Here is a 20,774-nt window from a genome sequence, read left to right as displayed (position 1 = left end):
AAACATTAAACAGGTCTTTGCCTCAAATTGTTTAAAACTAAAGTGAAAAAATTGATATCAAATATGCTACAGTACACTGAATTGGTGCTATTTTTAAGCCCGTAAGTATTCTTGGGAACAAACACCTCCCACTTCTAAATACACGTAGGAACATGTTATTAGAAACAGGAAACAGGGCCTGGCAGTCATTTGCGGAAGCAAAAGCTGACACACGCCCTTCTGAGGCTGAGGGGATAGGGCTTAGCTGCTGTCTGAAGACCAGATTGATGCAGGGAAATGAACTTAATAACCCAGGCTGCAAAGATATTTTTTACTTTTAGCATGTAGTTTAATCATTCACAGTGAACTGTCCAGTGGAAAGGACCATTCGCAGAGACCCAATTTGTAAGTTCTTTGAGGCTATAGATAAATAATGACAAAGGACTTCATTAAAAATAGTCAACAATGTGAACAGACTCTTTATAGTACAACACACTGATGCCTACTGAGAACTGGTTGCTGAGATTTGCACCTTTTGAATAAAATACAAAGACCTAAGGTACACTCTTATTCAGGAAGCATGGTGTCACTGACATTATCTTTATTTTATACAAGAAAGTGTCCCCTGACATGCCACTGACATACCAGGCTGGCAGAAACCAACCTCATGTAGAATTACGTCTTTTCCTCTTCTCAGATACTTCCTTACCATCATTAAGTTCCTCAGGAAGTCTAACAGGCATGCTACGATTTGTTTACAATTTACTAAGCTAATATGAAGTGACACCTGAAATGCAAGTTGAAACCACAGTGAGATATCACCTCACCCCTGTGAGAATAGTCCACATCAAAAAGCCAAGAAACAAGGTGTGTTAGTGAGGGCGTGAAGAAAAAGGAACCCTCATGCACTGTTGGTGCGAAAGGAGACTGGTCCAGCCCCTGTGGAAAACAACATGGAAGTTTCTCAAAATATGAAAACCAGATCCGCCACATGATCCAGGAATTCCACTCCTAGGACTGAAGAATGTAAAGTCACTAGTCCAAAGGGACACGGGCAGTCCTGAGACACCGCAGCAGTTTGTATCAGCCACGCTATGGAAACCACCTGCGTGCCCAGGACAGGGAGCGGATGAAGAAGATGTGGTGTGAGCACACAATGGGCTATTCCGCTATTAAAAAAAAGGATGAGCTTTGCCATTTGTGAAAACTTAGGTGCAGCTGGAGGGGAGGGTGCTAAGAAAAGTAAGTCAGAAAGAGAAAGACAAACACCACATGACGTCATTTACACGTGAGCTACAGAGAGAGCAGAGCAAAGCAAACCCTAGAATTATGACTGCAGTACTGAGGCTACTGATGGGGGCGTGTGGGGATTAGAGCATAAAGTGGGGTGCGGCCAGTGGCCCACGGTGGAGGGTGACAGTTGCTCTGGGGCTGGGGGAAGTACGGTAATGGGCATCTCAAAAGGTATGACCCTGCACCCCCAAATCATATACAGTGTTCTACAATGTCACCTCAGTCGTAATTATACAGTTAAAAAAATTGGGAAAAAAAGTAACTTTCTCCTACTGTTTTCAGTCACATGAGAAGAACCTTTTTTTTTAAACCGAGGGCAGTAAAGATTGGGAATAAGAAAAAAAAATTCTAATCATGTTCTTCCAAAACCAATTTTATTTTCCATTATTTGGTAAAATTCAACCTGTCCTCCATCTCTGTCATCATGATATTTGTGATGACAACGGTTACCTGTTTTCTGCCTCACCTGTTTCCTCAGCAGGAAACCGCTGCCCTTTGATTTATTTAATTAGCATCCATTTAGGCTTCAATTTTCACTTCTTGAGGTGGACTTCTCGGCCTGCCTAGCCTTGGTGACAACTGCTCTGTTACGCACACCGTGTGCCTCGTAATCATATTTGAAATCAGCTGGAACTTATTCCCTATTTGTGGCCCTGGTGGATGGCAGCTTCCCTGCTGGAGTTTTAGGTTCGGGAAGCCTGGGCTTGGCTCGCTGTCACAGGCACAAAGCCCAGTCCAATATGTGGCACATAGATTTGTAATGAATGAATGAATGATTTTGATGAACTTGATAGACTAGTATAGCTGTTGAACTGTTTTGCACACATTTCACTTCTGACCAATCCAAATACAAGAGTGATATACCTTTACAAAATCACAGCACTATTCTGAACAAACCCAACATATATTAAAAACAGAACTAAATATGTTACGTTCTCATCTTTTTTGAGTGCTATAAGGATCCACCTTACGGTGTGTTTCTAAACAACTGAACAACAGGCTACTGGGGTCTTTCAACGTCAGTGAGCAACGCACACTCCGGCATGTTTGTTGGGGAAAAAAATGTAGATTGCTGAAGTGACAAAAACTACTGAATTTCCATTTCTGACCACAATCTCAGAATTGTATTTTGTGTAAGATGCATAGGAAATTTTTATGTCATCTATATTTCAAGACAAACTGATAGAAAGAGGACAGATTTGTAGAATGAGAAGAACCTTATTCCAGTGGAGAGAAAGAATCAACCTGGTCCCCGAAAAAGCTCGAGACACTGGGTGAAGCAATGGAAACACCTGTGTTGGACCCGTTGTGAGAGTCAGTGTCCTGATTGCTGAAGCCAATCTGAGTCAGGCTTCATGCTACCTGCAACTGGAATCATCCTAAGAATACAAAGGATAACAGAGAACACCTCTGGTTACGAAGGATTAAACTTGGAATACTTCCTTATCTGTGCTCAGACTGGCTACATTTGCATAAGCAACTCGCAAAGAGGATCGCTAACAATATCTAATTATCCAATAAATCCCTTGGAACCGAACAATGACAAGTCAATGGGAAATCTGACAGAAGACGGCAGGTTGACTAGACGCCAACAGCCAAATCAATAAACACAAAAAACAACGATTATTTAAATGATTTAAAATTCACCGATAAGATAACGGAATCATCACTTTTGGACAGAGATTTGGGATTTAGTTAAAATGTACTGTTGCAATCAATGAATATCAGAGAATTTTAAACTGAAAATTCCATTTTGAAAAACCCATGGTTAAACACGAGATGTTCTCATCGTCATGTTCATGATGAAAAGAAAGAGGCCTGGAAGGATTAAGGAAGTGCCAGGTGAGGACAAGACCACAAAAGCTCCAGGTGACAGCTCTGAATGATGACGACTGAGCAGAGACCATGAAGCCTGGGATGGGGTGTAGCTCTTACCATTCTCTGGTCAGGTGACTTAGAATTCACTTCTTTCTCTCGGACACGGCAAGTTCTTTTGACACTGAAGCTGGAAGGGTGGTTTTCTCACTGAGGATTCCAAGAAAAAACTCTTGCGCTTGTGTATTATTTAAAGATGGAACAGGTGACTTTTTTTTTTTTTTTTTGTGGTAAGAGGCGATAAAAAACCATGCCAATAGACTGGAAACTTAAGGCATTATTGAAGAGAGAGAAGGCAAATGGTTTAAACTTCATAAGAGTGGCTGGAATTTATAACAGTGGAGAAAGGGAGGCTGAGGGAAAACCTTGATGCCAGGGTAGTAAGTTCAAGCTTTGCTATGTGGGTGGAGGAGAGGTGTGAGTAAATGCCTTTGAGTGGGAGGAAGCCTGACGTCAGATACCATCAAGGAGTCGAGTGGGAACGAACATTACTCCATAATTTCACGCATGGATAAACTGGAAGAATGATGGTAAAAGAACAGCAAATCTGCAGGAGGAGCTCAGAAATTTTCTTTTAAAGTTTAATGAAATTAATTCCAATTGAAATAAGTTCTGAAGATAGGGCCTCCCTGATGGTGCAAGGTGTTAAGACACGACCTATGAAGCTATCCGCAGCCTCTGCAGCACAAGTTCGATCCCTGACCAGGGAGATACCCACATGGCGCAGCAGACCTCTCCTGTCTCCCTGCTGCTCCCTTCAGCAGTGCATTTCAGTCAGTCTGTCTGTTCTGTTCCCTGCTCCCTCTCTGGTGAATCCTCTCACCCTCTGCACCTCTGGCCTGTACCCCAGCTCTTGTATGTATAAATAAATAAATCTTTTAAATAAAAGAAATAAGTTCTGAAGACAACACCCAAGTGTAGAGGTGAGACAAAGGTGCTAGTTTGGAGCATGGAGAGAGTTGAGAAGGTCAGGAGTAGCCATTGTGAGGCATGCGGTGGGGACCAGTGACAGATGAACACTGGCACTGCTCACCGGCTTTGAGAGCTTACAGGGAGAGAAGAATTTGATTGTATAGGGGGTGTATCCACATGGTTTCTTAGATTTTGGAAATGACCTGTGTTTGCACATAACCAGAGGTAATGGAGTTTAAAAGTTGGCATAGTAGGTATCAAGGAAGCCACAGACTTTTGGTAGGAAATGTATTAAGTAGAGATGGTGACCCCAGAGATCAAGTGCAATCTCTGTGAAACTCAGGGCAGACCCCGTGAATGTGGGGAGGCACCTACTGCAACAGACAGCAGCTGTGTCAGAGGCGTCACCCCCACATTATAGGACAAAATAAACATGGCGGAGACTTCAGGACACACGCTGGGGCTCCTACAGTTGCAAATAGGAGATAATAAGGTATTGGATCCTCAACTGTTACATCAGCTCTTAAGAGTTGTAATTCTTTCCTCTTGGAGATAAAAATCTTAGTGATAAAAACATACAGGTTTTTTCTTTAGCTTTCCCAGTTAATTTATTTCCCCTACACTCTCTGTAGTTATACTTAAGCATATGAATTATTCTTTATTATCAGCATTTAATTTTTAATATTTAGATCATGTGTGTGTGTATGAGAGAGAATGAAAATCAGGCACAAGAATAGGGTGGGTGGAAGGTCGGATGGAGGAATGAAAAATGTTGAGGGATACAGAGATGGGCGTGGCAAGCTTTAAAGACCTGTTTTGTGATTGCAGCCACAGGAAATTTCTGAAAACTTTCCCACCACCCCATCCCCAAATATATCTTTCCCTTCTATTTTATCATCGCTCTTTGATTTATTGATAGTTAGGTGACATGGAGATTTACTACTAAATAACTATGATTATTGTTTATTCGGTTACTGTATGTTCTTTCCTATTTATCTGATTAAAATTATAATTCCTGGGCCTCCCCTGGTGGCACAGCGGTTGAGTGCTGGGCTGCGGGGCTGCCCGCAGCCTCTGTAGCACTGGTTCGTTCCCCAGCTGCCGGCGAGGGTCCCACACACACACAAAAAAATAATTGTAATTCCTCTCTTTTGGGAAAAGAATGATATCTCCATCTATCCACTCACCCATTAATTAATTAATTCATACATTCAATAATTTTCTCAACAATATGGAGGCAATATCTTCTGTATGCCAGACTCTGGAGAATAAGATAGTAGACAAGGTGAAGAGATTTTTGTTCTAGGGAGAAGACAGTCAATGAACAAGTGAGTGAGATAATTTCAGATAGTAAAAAGCACAATGAAGAAAAAAAATGGGGTGAAAATCATGAGTAGAAATGGGAAACAGGGAGGTAAGAATAACTGTAAGGAGAGAGCAGGCTACATGTACATATTATGGGCAAGAGTTTTCCAGATAACATCAATGAAAAAAGCCCTCGGTGTTGATGGGTTTGCATATTTTGTGGAACAGAAAGGTTCTGGTAGATAGAAGCAACATAAAGAATATGATAATGTCAGAAGTGGCTGGAGCCAGAAATAGAAGCATTTGAAGGCAGCAATGAAGTTGGATTTCAATCTGAGCATGATGGGCAACCATTGGAAAACACACAAGGAAGATCAAAGAAAAGAAGCTGCTGAGAACTAGATGCAATGTAAGTCCTCAGAGTCTGCAGGAAATCTTGGGGAAAATCCATTGAAATTATAAAAATGTTTGAGTATTTTTTTCGCAATAAGATTTCTTTTGTGGCAAATGTAAATTGTGATGGCTCAGGAAATCACTTTCCCAATGTTGTCTTCATGTAGTTCTGTGGGTGAGTAGCTGCTGGTGTGGGTTTTTGTGATAGTCCTAGTCTCCAAGGATGCCTTGTTTACTGGTCTCGCAATCTACTTTACTGTCAACAAATCCAAAAGCACCACCGCCTCTTCCCCACACCAGTCTTACAATATTGTAATTTCATGATAGTGATACTGCGTGAACCGGCGGCTGCCAATGGGATGCTGACGCCTTTGGGTTAGATGGGGCTGTGTGACTGGTTCACTCACAGTGAGCTGTGAGTCAAATGATATGTGCCATTTGTGGCTGAAGCTTTTAATTACCAATCTGAGATGCTCCATCTCACGCTGCATAAAATGTTTATTTAAAGTCGCCTTGTGTTCCCTTTTTGGAAAAATACAAACATTTCTTGGTGAATTTTCACAAACTTCAGGTGAAAGGTAAATTAACCAGCAATTCCAGGCAGGTAAGTAGGCATACATATTTAATGCAGTTTACATGAGTTGAAGTTGTGCACACTGTATATATTCCAATATAAAAGGAATACTGTCCATCCATCGAAGGAATACTGTCCATCCATCTCTGAAATGGAAGATAGAGATTTCAGGGTCTGTTGTATGAGCTGGCAAGAATAATTAAAAATAATTAACTTGTTTATTTAAAACCTCAAGCAAACCAGATGCTATTCTGAAATTAATTTATTAAACTACTATTACATAAATTCTAAGAACAGATGAGTTAAAGAAATCCTGTAGGAAAATACCATATGGGGTGCTAAAAAATGCAAGGTACCATGTTTCTGTGAAGCTTTCTATAAATCCAATATTGGGTTTATGGTGTATGACTCACTTCAACTCTGCAATGCAAATTAAGATCAAGAAAATAATGTATGACTATATGGACTTTCAAATTTGTTCAGTCTTACTATTCACTATGAATAATTTATAGATATCCCTGTGACTTATCTTTCAAATATACCATGAGGGGAATTTAGAATTGTTACTTCCAGTGATATATTATGGCAACACATTTATACAGCCATTGTGTTTAGACAGGTGCATATTTGACAACAGTGTGGACGAAATTGTAAGTAGGGAATGTTAACATGCTTGTTTTCCCTTAAGTGTAAGTCTGCATTTGTTCTTATTTAGATTTTCTTTCATGATTTATTTGGATACCGACAAATTCTACAAGATAAATACCTGTGATAAAGGACGTGTTTCATGGTCATGGAAATGAACAAACGTTGACAAACTTGTATCTGGAGTCATTAATTTTATATTTTAACTAACTGAGTAAATCAATAGCCCCCAACAGACTTAAAGAATGAGCATTACTCCCTGTGTGCTTAACTTATCGGGCGATGGCTGAGACATAATGGAGAGAGAACTGTCTTAATGGTTGCTTGATGGCTGTTGGCTCGTACGCTGAGGATTTTTTGCTATCCAACTGCAAGGAGACATTCACCATTCTGCAGTGTACCACAGGAGCTCAGCACTGACTGAAGGATGACTACTGTCACATGGTGACAGTGAACTTGGTACAACCTCGATGCCACCATCTAACTCATTTGGAGAAATGGAGACAGTGGGCTCTTGCAGAAGCACTTAACTAGAGCAGTCCTGGAGGTCGGGTAATTTGTAACAGATGTTCCATATAATGGATGGCTCACGGAGAGAGTGTCTGTAATGCAGACTATCTCATTCAGTGGGGCATGATCGATGCTGCTTATTAGCTTGACTTAACATTCTCTGAGCGGAGGTTGCGAGACAGATATGTGAGCTTTGGTTTACTGATACATACAGATCAGGTGATAAACCATCTTTGCAACAATGATTAGGTATTTCAAATGATTTTTACTAATAACAGTTCTATCTCTTGAGTTGGCATGGATGAAATAATTGCGTGAAACAATAACCTCCTGACCAAAACATGTAATTCAAACAGACTTGTTTTACGCCATAGCTTCCTGGAATTAATGAACACTTAAATTAACCAAATCAGAACTCTGACAAGTGAGACACTAACACTTCGGTCTAGACAATTACATGGTCTACAGAAAGTTTCCTTTGTTTGAGATCTTTGTACTTTTGACTTAGGATGTTTTAAAATCGAAGGCACAATTAGAGAGGAACTTGAAGACCATTCACACTCTTTGGTTTCAATTTTTAAAAATTGAAGTGTTTGTTTCACAAGTGCTTCCAATGGTTCTAGTGTCCTCGGCAGTGTCTAGGAAGACTTTCTACTCTTTGATTTGTGCAGGGCTCTCTGCCAACTCCACTGAAATTATGGCAAAGTCCTAGGTCTACACTGTAGAACACACATACACACACACGAGATTTAAAACATGTAATATGAGATTTACATCAATTTGAAATATATATATATATTTGGTGTTCATTTTCTATGACATACAGCTTATAACTCTTGGACATGCAAGTGTGATGACTGTCACTGATATGAAAGCAGTTGCCTTAGAACGATGACCTCTGTAGCAGACTCATCTACGCAGCTTATTGTGAATGAAATACAGTTTTTGTCATTTGTGCTTTCTTTCTTCAGTCTTATCCTCTTGATGACTGCATAATGTTTTTGAAGCCCTTCAGTGTTTATTTCACAGGTGGGAAGTTCTTTTGCACACTAAGACAGCTGTAGCCTTTTGCCCAATGGATCCTCAATGCTTAGGAATGTGTGTTAATATAAGCCACTCACTCCAGGACAGCACTGGAAGATTCGCTGGCTCAGTGAACTGAACATACTGTGAGTGCCCTGATGGTGTGTCACGGCTCAGCCTTATGACAGTAAGCTGGCAGAGCACACGATATACGATGTCTATCAACATGCCAATTTGACCCGGAGGAAGAAGAGACAGTCAGAATGTTCCAAATCACCTTCAGAATGCATCATCTAATTGTAATTGCACAAAACGAACAAAGCAAGCGTAATTTGGATTTTTCAATGGACAATAGATTGAATCACCTGTTGGACAAATGCAGACTATTTTCCTGCCCATGCATACTCAGATAAAGGACTGAGGGCCTTAATCTTAAAAATCAGGGAAATGGAAATTCTTCCCTTTGTTAAGAATATAAGCAACAACGTCTGCCATTTACAAAGCATTCTACTATTTCGAATCTCATTTCGTGTTCTGAGTAAGCCTACAAATTAGAGGTTATTATCCCATTTTACAAGTGAAGTCACCAAATCCAGAAGAGGTAATAAAATGACTTGCCACAGTTGTCCAGCTAGAGTCAGAGGGAAATTCTCACCCCAGTCTGGGTCATTTTGTGCTATGCCGTGTGGGCTGGTAAAGCTGGCTACTATCACAGGCATCGGAAACAGCTCCAGTCATTTTTTAATTGGGCTACTGAGATTCAGCTAATGCTTATTGAGCATTGGCTATAAACTAATCCAGCATTAAGTGTTCCGGTTGTCCTGAGATCTTGCTTAGGGCAAGCTTTTCCACGCTAGTTTTCACACTCCTTGAATTTATGCAATTTTGCTTTCTCACTGCAATAAATATCCCTGCAGCTATCATTCCTATAGCCAATCTTTTCCATGCCCACTCACTTTGAAAGTTATAGAAGTTACTTTCTGTTTTAATCATCTATCAACTGTCAGTAAACTATTTTCTATTTAATGAATTATTTAATGTTCTAAGTTTTCCCTTTCTCCCTCAATTTTTAGGTAGTTCACAAATGCAAAGGTAAAATCTACTGATAATCAATGCCAAGGGGCACTATGTACCCATGACTGCCAGCGTTTGCCAATGATAAGTCAAATGAGATTTTCCCCACACATCCTGAGCAATAAGCCCTACACACACTTTAGTTTTAAAGAAATTAAAAAAAGAAGGACAGCTACTAGAAAGATTTTTTTTTTTCTCCAGAATGAGTCATGTTAGTCACTTTTCTTTTCTTGGCATTAACAGGCATCATCTGGTGTTCGTTTCTTCCCTACTCTTTCACCTCAGTTGCTCTAACTCATTAGAGAGCTAATTGCCTTTGTAATTTCAAATTAAGAAGTACTTAGTGTAACGGAGACATTACCTTTGCCAGGTGTTTGGGAGGACAAAATCCAATCTTCAATAGAAGTCAGCAGAAGTTTCTTCCAATCAGCGCCAGGCTCTCTGTTCAATCTGCGTGGATTTTGTGGTGTTCAATGAAGAATCATTCAGAAACCAGGCTCGGTGGGGTTTAGTGTCTCACAAAATTAAGAAAATAATTAAGACTTGAGCATTTGGGGACACTGGGTAAAGTGAAACAAGATTTTGAGACAGGGACTAAAGTGAACTCACCATTTTTCCTTTGTCTTCCTTGGAGATGGGACCCGCCATTAGGTGGATGTTCGGCAGGAACATCTGCTTGGAAGTGGGTTCCTGGTCGTCATATCTGGGTCACCACAAAGGTCTGTATGCGCATGTGCCCTACAAGACTATGCCAGCTTTCACATGAACACCCGTTACTTCCCATCGCTCAAGGCACGCGCGGGCAGCCTGGGTTACAGGCATGGAAACACAACTATCCAGGGAAACAAAAGGTCAGATTTTAGAAAGGATTGGGGGATGGCCTACGAAACATCCACACAGAGTGTGCAAAAAGCGAGTACGGAGGATGCTTTTTCTTAACAATTCAAACAAAGGAACAGGCAGATAAAATACCCTCCTAATACATTGCCTGGGTCATACTGCAGAGTTTAAGAACCTCCTCCTGAATATCAAAGACCATGATTTGGTTTGTGTTGTTTTCCTGTATGACTTGGCATGAATTCACCCATAAGCAGGTAAGGAACAAGGAATAGCAAAGGGCTGAAAGCAGAGTAGCAGTGATTACAACGAAATTTCAGATACTTTTTAAAGCAACTGAGAGTTCTGTTCTTGATTCATCATTGGGGCCATCAGAAGAAAGTTTAAAATAAGCGAAGAGATCATATAGAAAGAGGCCTACTAGGGCATGATGCTTAATACTTCCAGGGAATTTTGTCCAGAAGTGATTCCTTTCTATCCAGTGTCTGGATAAGAAGTTGCACAAGATGTCCTGAGAAAACAGTCGTCAGCTTTTGATACTGATGTCACTGACAAGACAGGAAAGTCAGAAGCAGTTCATACTTGTAAGCTTAGTGGTCTTTCAGGTCTACATGTAATATAGAGATTGGTGGTTAATAATGGTAAATCTCCGGGTCATGTGGTCACAGATTAGCTGCTTCAGAAGATTAGCAAGCATGAGGGCTGACAGCAGAGGAGTGAAAAGGTGCTGTGTTTGCCGACAGACACAGAGAAGCTTCTGTTCCCTTCTGGTTTAGCAAATGACATCATGGCTTTTAATTCAGCCCCAGACCTACTCCTTCATCAACTTCCCTGACTCACAGGAAGAGCTTGTCCTGCAATTGTCTGGTTTCTTATAGTATTCCCCTTCCCTCCTCTCAACTACCTCCCTGTCCTGTCTCCTTCCCTCCACAGACATTTATTAATATTTTTTCATGACAAATAATGTGTCAGGAACTAAAAAGATCCAGAGGATACAACGATGGATAAAATGGAAACCTTCTGGCAATTGACCATGGAAGGCAGTGATTTTAAATGCTGGCTTTAGAGTCCATCAGCCTGGACTCTGTCTCACTTATTAGGGTGACATCTGGCACATCCTAAACTCTGAGCCTTAGTTTCCTTTTATGCAATAGGAACTGAAAATAGTTCTTCTCTTATCCTTTTATGATTTGCTTGATGGGTAAATTAAAATGATTCACAGGGAGCCTTTAGCACAGAGAAACTTAATAAATGTTTTTATCATGACTAATGGAGCTGATGGTAGGAGGGCAGGAGGTGCCGCTCATACACGGGATTGCTCGCATTACATTCCCTTCTAGAAAGACGTGCCCTCCACACTGGGGACAGAAGTCGTTCCTGCTTAGCTGGTGCTCAGCACAGCGCTGGCCACATCTGCGGCTCTATAAACGTGTGGTGAGTAAGTGTGAAGGAAGGGATGAAGGGCGAGCAAGGTTACAGTGAAGCAGCTTGTCCAAAGTCAGGGCATGGCGAAGAATGCACAGTCGTGCAAGAGCCAATTCCCAAGGCCCTGTTTTTCTCAAGATGCTACTCCACCTTTCACATGCTCCACCTACTATGATTTGGTTATTTCATCCAGCATTCCATTGAGTTTGCCCCCTTTCAGGTTGGCTATTAATTTCAGATCGCTCAACGCATGGTGTGACAGGTGCATTTGGCACCTTCTCCTTCCCAGTCTCTGCAGATCCCGCATCTTTTTCTACATGAGTGTTCCTGGACATCGCACCCTGAGCCTGTCCCCTCTCGCTCTCCACAGCTGTCTCTGTGGTTTCATCTCCACGTGGCGTTAGTAGGCTGACTGCACAAAGCCACATCTCCCAGTGTACCTCTCCTGAACTCCACGGCCACAGCTCTGCCTGCACGTAGGCTATTCTCTCAGGAGAGCCTCGTCCTCAGTGCTGCTCCTTAAGCCTCAATCCACCTCTGTCCTGATTTCCAGAGGATATGAAAATCCCGGTCACTCTTCATTAAGGTGGCCTTGTAATTTCTTATCTAAACTACAACAATTTTGAGAGTGAAGGGCCTCAGGAGTAATGAATTGCTCTGTTGCTACGAGAAGAGCTGTCTCCCTCCCACTCAGCAAACATGACCACCGCTCCTCGTCCTGGCTGCCTCTTTCTCATCCTGCAAAGCCCCTGAGCTACCAACTTCCTTTGGGTCTGCCCCCTTCCTAGTTTCTGAACACGCGTATCAACATCACCTTTGTCCAGACACGTGCGTCTTGTCAGGATTATTGCTACGGTCTCCCATTTGGTCAGCTGGCAAGCCACTGGTCTTACTCTAAAAGACCATTTTCAACTTTGCAAATGACCTTGAAGGGCATATAATCATGTCTCTTTCCTGCTTTTGCCCTTTGATGGGTATCATTCACTTTCAGCATAAACATTAATCTCCCCCTCATGGCATCAGGCGGCACACCCGCCCTGTGCCCCCGCGGGTCCCCTCGCACTCCAGAACTGTCCTGGTGTGAAGTAGGCGCTCGCTGGACAGCGAGTGAAATTAGCATTTAAAACATAACTTCATTTGGGTTGTTTCCAAAGCTTAGCTATTCAAGAAGATGTGGTCCATATATACCATGGAATATTACTCAGCATTCAAAAAAGAAAAACACATGCAATTTGCAGCAACATGGATGGAGCTGGAAGGGATCATGCTCAGCGAAATAAGGCAGAAAGAAAAAGAAAAATACCAGATGGTCTCACTCATAGCAAGAATTTAGAAAACCTAAATAAGGGACCAGGGAAAAGAATAACTGTAAGAAAGAAAAAATCAAAATCAACGAACAACTATGAACCAGAGAAACACTATAGGGGGTGGTGGGAAAAGGTGGATTGAGGTCAAAATAAGGGGGTTGCAATTGTATGGGGAATATAAAAATAAAATTTAAAAAAATAAAACATAACTTCATACACCAAGAACAAGTCTGCACAGACGTGAAGTGATAGCAAATGCCATTTTCATAGTAGGATGGGCGTGCCTTTTTGAACAAAATACAAAGTGAAAGGTGATCCTCTTAAAGCTTGTTACTCAAAAATATGTATGTTATAAAACCCAGTCAATTTGAGTTTTTGTCACAGTGGAAGCGGGGTGCAAGAGCACTTGTTCTAAAACAGCAAACCACTTCCTGATAAACCTGAGACAGTCTGTTAACTGACTGACATTCCTGCACCTAACAGAGAACTTGGCGTCTATCTGGCCTCAGCCTTTGTTGAGTGAATAAATATAAGAAATTTAGGCTCAGTCAATTGGTTGTCTGCATACAATGGCAATTCACTTGTTCGTATTTCATTTCTTTGTATGTATTTCGACAGCTTTAATCATTTCGTCAGTCAAGGGGTTTCAGTCAACTCTCACGCAATGACCCAAACTCACTGGTGGAGGAATCAAACACATGATTGTCACTTTTCAGTCTGCCATTAAAGAGTTCCATGGATGAGCAAGGAAATGTATGAGAAAAAGAAACTTAAACTGCTATTTAGAGGCTAAAAGACATTTTATAGTGTCAATCAAAGTAAATATAAAAACGTCTAAGTTGGGAAACAAGTGGCTAGTATAGTTATTTTAAAAATCTCACCCAGAATCAATGATAGTCGTGACTTAAAATTTCTGTAATGAGGCAGGATATCAGAATAAGACACCGCATAGATGGGGGAAGGTTTTCTTCAGAGGGAGGACGTTGTTTATGTCTCCAATTTTTTATCGATTGTAAAAGCATATATATTAACTGAATGACTTTTGCTCTCAACAAATTACTTGTTGATGGGTTTAATGTTAAAATTAATTAAGAATAAAAGTGCAGGGGCCTCCCCGGTGGCACAGCGGTTGAGCGCTGGGTTGCGAAGCTGCCTGCAGCCTCTGCAGCCGGTTCGATCCCAGGCTGCTCCCCGGCCACCAGAGGAGGGTCCCACATGGCGCGCAGACCTCTCCTGCCGCCCGCTGCTCCCCTCAGCAGTGTACTTCGGTCCTTCTGCCTGCTCTGCTCCCCGCTCTGGCTCTGGTGAATTCTCTCACCCTCCCGCGCTTCTGACTGTACCCAGTGCATGTATCAAACAAACAAACAAACAATAAATAAATAAATAAGACATGCCTCTAGAAAATTAAAAAAAAAATAAAAAAAAAATAAAAAAAAAAAAAAAAAAAAAATAAGAATAAAAGTGCAATGAAAACATTTGTCATCGCCCTTTGACATCTAAATACCAGCCTACTGACAAATCCAGCTGTGTCTTTGAGACAACAGGTTCTTTACTTTTCCTCCCCGGGCTCTTGAGTGGGACGTAGTATTCCACCACAGGAAGGTGGAAGGTGGGTGCCGTCCCCATGGACATGGTAACTGCAGAGTATGTCAAGAGTGGAAAAGAAAAATCTGTGCAAACTCTGTCTTCCAAAAGATACTGTGATGAGCACTTGTGCATTTTAAAGCTTTGAAATAGTCAGAAGTGACCAGATGCCTAAGACAGGTGTTCACACCTATGTGGACTCTGTAGGGCACGTGAAGGTGTGCAAGGTGTGAAGACAGTGCAGGTCAGTGCTGCTTTCACGATCAAATCAACAAGAGTAGCAATATCTTCCAGGTTCTTCTTGAGCGCGAGCTTCCCCTCGTATTTGGGAAAGCCGTAGTATTTGATCCTTCCAAGGACAAAAGGCAGAAAATTCTCAACCTTTCCTTTCGTGCCAGAGAGGCCTCTGGAAACGAGAGTGTGGGCGGGTTGGAGAACATTTAATTAAACATTCCAAAGTGGTTTGCATCAGATAGTAACTGGCATCTTTCAATTATTTGCAACTATTTGAAAAGAAAACAAAGCAAATAAGTTCATGTCTCACCACTAGTGAGAATGTAAACTCGTTGCTATCCGTGGAATCATCACAGATGCCTGTTCACTTATTTAATTGACAAAACACGCAAAGCTTTTAACAGTTTTAGTTTGGTAGTAAAAAGTGGCAACTTGGTGGATTGCGAGAGGTTGAAGTTAAAATGTTCAAGGAGAAAACCTTTCTCGGAAATAATAAACGGCATTGAACTGAAAGTTGAAGCCAGTGAGGCTGCAAGACAGCTCGAACGCCACGCGCGGGAAGCGCTGGTGGGTGGGAGCAGCGGAGGACGCCGAGGAGCCTCAGTGTCTCCACTCTCACCTCCTGACCTGCTTTCCTTCTGCTCCAATTCAGTTTGATACATGTCAGCTTTACCTCGTAGACTGTAATTCTGGAAATTAAACCTGTCCAAGACCGTGCACTCCCCAGGAGCCAAGAGATTATCGATTTCTCTTGGACTGTCCCGAGAATGCTTTGACCTACCAGTTTTCATGAAGAAGCGAAGTCATATAAGAACGTTTATGAAAAAGTGGGTTTTTAAATTATTTCCTCTGTCTCTGGACAGAATAGGCAAAACTCATGCCTTGGTTCCTCGTTGCTTTGGCTAAGTACATTTTATTCTTTAAACCATGACACCTTCCTACGCTCATATTTGCTTTGGGGAACATATTTCTAACATTTATTTTTGTAAAATAAAATAACAGAGGGGAATACTCCTTTCTCTGGAGCCTTTTATTGTGTTCGATCACTTGTCATATTGCTTGGGATGATCAGTTCTTTACAAATAGCTGAGCCCCGCTCTGCTCTCTCTCCACCCCCCCAACCTTGAGGTTCATCCTTTCAGGGCCCATCTCTCTTTCCCTTCATCTCATACATGGTTCTGTTGTCTTTAGAGAGGTGGCAGCAGCATCATCTAGCCTCACTCTCTACTCTCGCTACATCGCACTTGACTAAGGGACTTAAATTGTGCACAGATGTCCAGGTGTGGCTTTGATTTCCTTTTATATTTCTGCAAAATCATTTCTTTTAACATATTCATTACTTCTATTATCCTTCTCCAAATTATGCACAGTGCTGCTATAATGTTAGTTCACTGAATATTAAAGACTTGCGACCAAGTGATTTTATGCTTCAGATGATTATTTATGGAGAAATTCAATTTTTGGAGGATGATAATGATGGTGAAACAGAGGTGAAAAATAGCACTGGCATCCACAAGGCAAAAAAAAAAAAGCCACAGTGGAAACAGGCATTTGGGTGTGTGGGGGGGAACAGCCCCACAGCAGAGAGAAGAGAAACAGGTGGTGTCGCCTCAGAGTCTAAAGAGGCAGAGGAGAGGTGTTAGCCACACAACTGCTCTCCAGTTCAGCCTGCGTGTGGGCCCAGCACTTGGTGAGATGCACAAGAGAATTTTATAGACTTTCTGCCTGGAAAGGAGATGATAAAAAAGTAGGTTCCATCACTCTAGGAGAATGTTTTTCCTCCCTAAATCTGCATTGTGGGGTTATGAAAACATATTCCACGCTACCCAAAAATGTTCTTTAGGCTCAACATTAAGCACAGTGAACCACGAAGCTATCTTTTTAAGAAACTATTCGTTAACAAGGCAAACAGTGGCGCCATCTTTGCTGTTCCCATCTTTCCAGCCACACATGAAGATGCCTGTGGGGGGTTCAGCTACTGGGAGTCACAGGCACCTGAAGTGACCCTCACTTAGAACGCTCAGCTGTCACCCCCTGGCCTGGACAATCTCAATGATCCAAGTTCACAAATCAATAACAGGTGGAAGAATTTGAGCAAGAAGATAGCAGAGTAAGGCTGCTTTGAGTTTTACTTCACAAGTCAACCTTAACAACAGCAATTTTCCAAGTATCCTCAAACACCAAGAGCTGCTAATATAAAAAATATATATATATAATCATAAGGAAGAACCAGAATCCTTAGTTCAGCTTTTAGATCTAAGACCAGCCAAATAGAAGAGGTAAGCTATTTTCACTAATTTTAGAAAAGTAATGCAAATCCAGAATAGAAAATTGGTGACTTGATCAAACTCACTTGAAGTGAAAACTTGAGCTGAATGTTACATGAATATTCAGGGAATAGCAACCTGTTTGAAATTGCTATTGAGTCTAATTCCAAAATTTATGCATTTTATCATTTCCTAGGCATGAAGCCAAAGGCTAAAAAGAGAACATGAAAAAGCTGAACTGGGATTGTGTTCTGAACCCTGTTGAGTTTAATTTTACTTACAAAGCAGAGTGTTAGCTCGCCACTTAAATTTGCCCCTCACAAGCTTGTGCAAATACCTAGTTTCTTGTTATCAGCCTCCAAATTGTATTATTCATTTGGAAAGCTCCCATTTTAGGAGCATCACTCTAAATTACTGGCGAGTGCTACACAATAAATACACATAATCTAAAACAGACCGTAGCCAGAGAAGAAAGCAATTTTCTATAAATTTGACTGCAGTGTGGGGTTTGCAGTTCCACAAGCCTAATAACGTTGAAAAGCATAAAGGAGAATTTTTAGCTGAATGGAATATCATGAGAAAATGGGCACTTAAAAAAAAAGCTGATGTTCTATAACAGGGCAACACAGATACACAGTCTTGAGATCAGCTTGGGAAAATTCAAATAACTTGGGACAAAAACAAACCGCAGAAAGTGAACACGTTATGACTCACCCTTGTTTTAAAACACCATTTTTTTTCATGGACCGGTGATGGATGCACCATCCCAATCAACAAACTTTTGGCGACACATACAACGAAAATAAAGAGGTGCTGGTTGACCTTACTATATGCCTTCCCGATCAAGGCTTTTATAGCAATGAGTTCTAAAAATTGTGGATGGAAAACACTGAATAAAGGGTAAGAGATTCTAAAATATGCATGTGCCACGCACTGTGGACATCCTACTCATGGAGATGGTGCGGGGCCTGAGCGCACGTGCTCACACCACTCAAAACAATGTTGTTTAAGATCAAAAATGGAGAGGTTGGGGGGAGAGGGGTCCCGCCAATGTTCTGGTTCTGGTTTCAATGGCAGTTTTGTAACAGGGTGGCCCTGGTAAAAGGGGAGGTTTTCACTCTGTGATTATTCATTGAGTTGTACATCTGTACACTAACGATGGGTGGAAATGTCTGTAGACATACTGTATCTGAATAAAAAGTCAAAAAAATAAAAAGAGAGAGAAAGAATGAAATAAAAGAAGTAAAGAAAGGGAGGCAGGGAGAGAAGAATGCAAACATGCCAGGAGCTGCATTTCCCCTCCACCCCGGGAATAGTGCGCCCCAAGAAACTGGTGCTATAACCATTTACTTCATTCAAATGAGAGGTGGCTTCATAGGGTCCCAGCATTTGGTGGCCTGGGTCATAGCCAGAAACCACATTCCTGTCATTTCTGCGTGCACGGGGTTGGCATTTTCAAACATGAGGAAATCTCTGTGACTTAACAGTTGCAGTTTTCTTGTTTGGGGAAGTGGAATCTAGAAGTTAGCAGAGGGAGACAATTGCCTTGGGATTGCACTAACTTTGCATTTGAAAAACACACACATACAAACAAAGTTATCACTGTCATGCGAGTGTCCTTGAGGCTCAACTTGTTGAAGTCGGTTGGGTGTTAAGGTGGTGAAACACTCACTTCGTGCTCAAGGTGACTTGGACTCTGAAGTCGGATCAGGAGGTTTGGTCTGTTACTAAGGAGCAGTTTTCCATGTTATTTTTCCAAAGGCAAAAGGTTAAGCAAAAATGACATATATTGTAAAATTGAAAGTAAAATGCACAGCACCATGTGCTCAAAGTCCATGCATTTAAACTCCTTTGTATGATAATTTATGGTGATCATGTCTTCAGACTGCACTATTAGCATACTCACCCCTAACAAGAAGTTCTGCCTCATCTGACACACTGTCTGCTGTGGTCTGCACCCTGCAGCCATATCTCCCAGCATGCATCAGAAGGATGTTCCTGATCATTAAATCTGCAGAGGATGCTTGCTGAAAGAGGGATGAAGTGCCAGTTTAAAATGTTGCAAATCTGCCTAGTTCAAGGTGGTTTAAGGGGAACTTTGCATATTCAAAGGACCCATTTTTGGCCTTACAACTTCTATGACAACAATTCAGAAATCAAACATGCCCTATTTTAAAGAACACATGGAAGTTATGTTTTCAACAGTTGTTAATACAGGGTTTGAACATTTAATATTGTATATAATGATTTAGCAGCTAAATATTAAAAAAAAAATCTTTACATATGCACAAACATTCACATCTTTAAAAACACAGGTAAATTATTCAGTGAGCAAAGATGATCACTTTGCTTCAGTGACAGACCTATTTTGCATTGAAAGGACTAGCAACTTGTGGAAATTAATGGTGAGATGATAAGCATCAAAGATTCTCTCACGAGGCTTTGTTGAAAGGCTCCTCTGTAAAGCACACTGGGGGCAAGAGAATGAGCCGCGCTTGGGTGTGGTCTGCTGGTCCGAGAAAGCTCGTCTTGTTCCCAAACGAAGATGTATTCCTTCCACACCCACACCACCAGGGATGAGGGCAGCCTCATCTCAGTTAATCAATGCAGTTACCAACACAAAAGAGGCTCAAAACACCCCATTCTTGTTGGGAACAAGGTGATTAGAGCATCTTTGAGAACAACTGCAGCTAAGGGGGCTGATGAGTACCGGGGAGACTATCTTTTGGGTGGATCAGTTCATGGGGTCACGCTGATCCTGCCCCTCAGGGGGCTGGTGCAAAACTCTCTCACAGAATCTTATCTTTCATTTTCTCTACGAGGAAAGAGACATTTCCTTTATTGTGACTATGGTATTTACAACAACTCATAAGGAACTTTTTTCAGTCCAATACCCTCTTCAGTTTCCATGTTGTAATCAGAAACAATGGGCTGGGATGACAGCAGAAGCATGCGATTTGAAATAACATCTTCAAGGAACTCAAAACTTCTCTCCAACAGTATTTGAACAGGCGAAAGGACATTTAAGCCTGGGACACACACTAGATTAGAGATCTTTTATTTTAATGGAATGGGTGAATGCCCTTAACGAATGATCATCTAAGAGTTTAGCTGATTGCCTTTAATTTGAAATAGACCAATCAGTTGTACAAAATCACTAAAGCAAGACAAATTTCTAGAAACCCTTCAGATGCTTATTTTATTTTATTTTATTTTTTTAGCATTCATAGAAGGGTGTGAAGTCATTGGCAGCTTCCTAGCTCTCCAACGATCTGTGCTGCTTTGAATCACTCAGCTCTATGCAGTTATATACTAGGTTTTAGACCATTTCTTTCTGCTATTTTTTTTTTCTTCCTTAGTTTTATGATGGAAACTTCTAAGGCTATTGGAGTTTTCTCTCATGATATAAATGTTAAGACATGGTCTGGTTTAGACATTTACAAGGAAATGCTTCCCAGGGAGAATGCACTAAAATGTCATAACGATTATTTCAAGGCATGTGAAATTGTGTTTCGAGAATGTCCTAAACTGCTAATT

The 20,774-nt window shown here is 41.2% G+C and overlaps 1 protein-coding gene across 1 annotated transcript in view; it reads right to left on the bottom strand.

The window, feature by feature from the left end:
- The window catches only part of CNTN5 (contactin 5), a 657,624-nt gene that overhangs the window by 66,177 nt on the left and 570,673 nt on the right, over positions 1-20,774 (bottom strand). The window contains exon 19 of the mRNA XM_054692969.1: positions 19,144-19,264. Within this exon, the coding sequence (XP_054548944.1) occupies positions 19,144-19,264 (121 nt within the window). The remainder of the gene's footprint in view (positions 1-19,143; positions 19,265-20,774) is intronic.

The sequence above is a fragment of the Talpa occidentalis genome, unplaced genomic scaffold (genome assembly GCF_014898055.3).
Source record: "Talpa occidentalis isolate TD23 unplaced genomic scaffold, MPIMG_talOcc4v2.1 talOcc4.12, whole genome shotgun sequence".
NCBI classification, from domain to species: Eukaryota; Metazoa; Chordata; class Mammalia; order Eulipotyphla; family Talpidae; genus Talpa; species Talpa occidentalis.
This window is presented reverse-complemented; position numbering and strand designations above follow the sequence as displayed.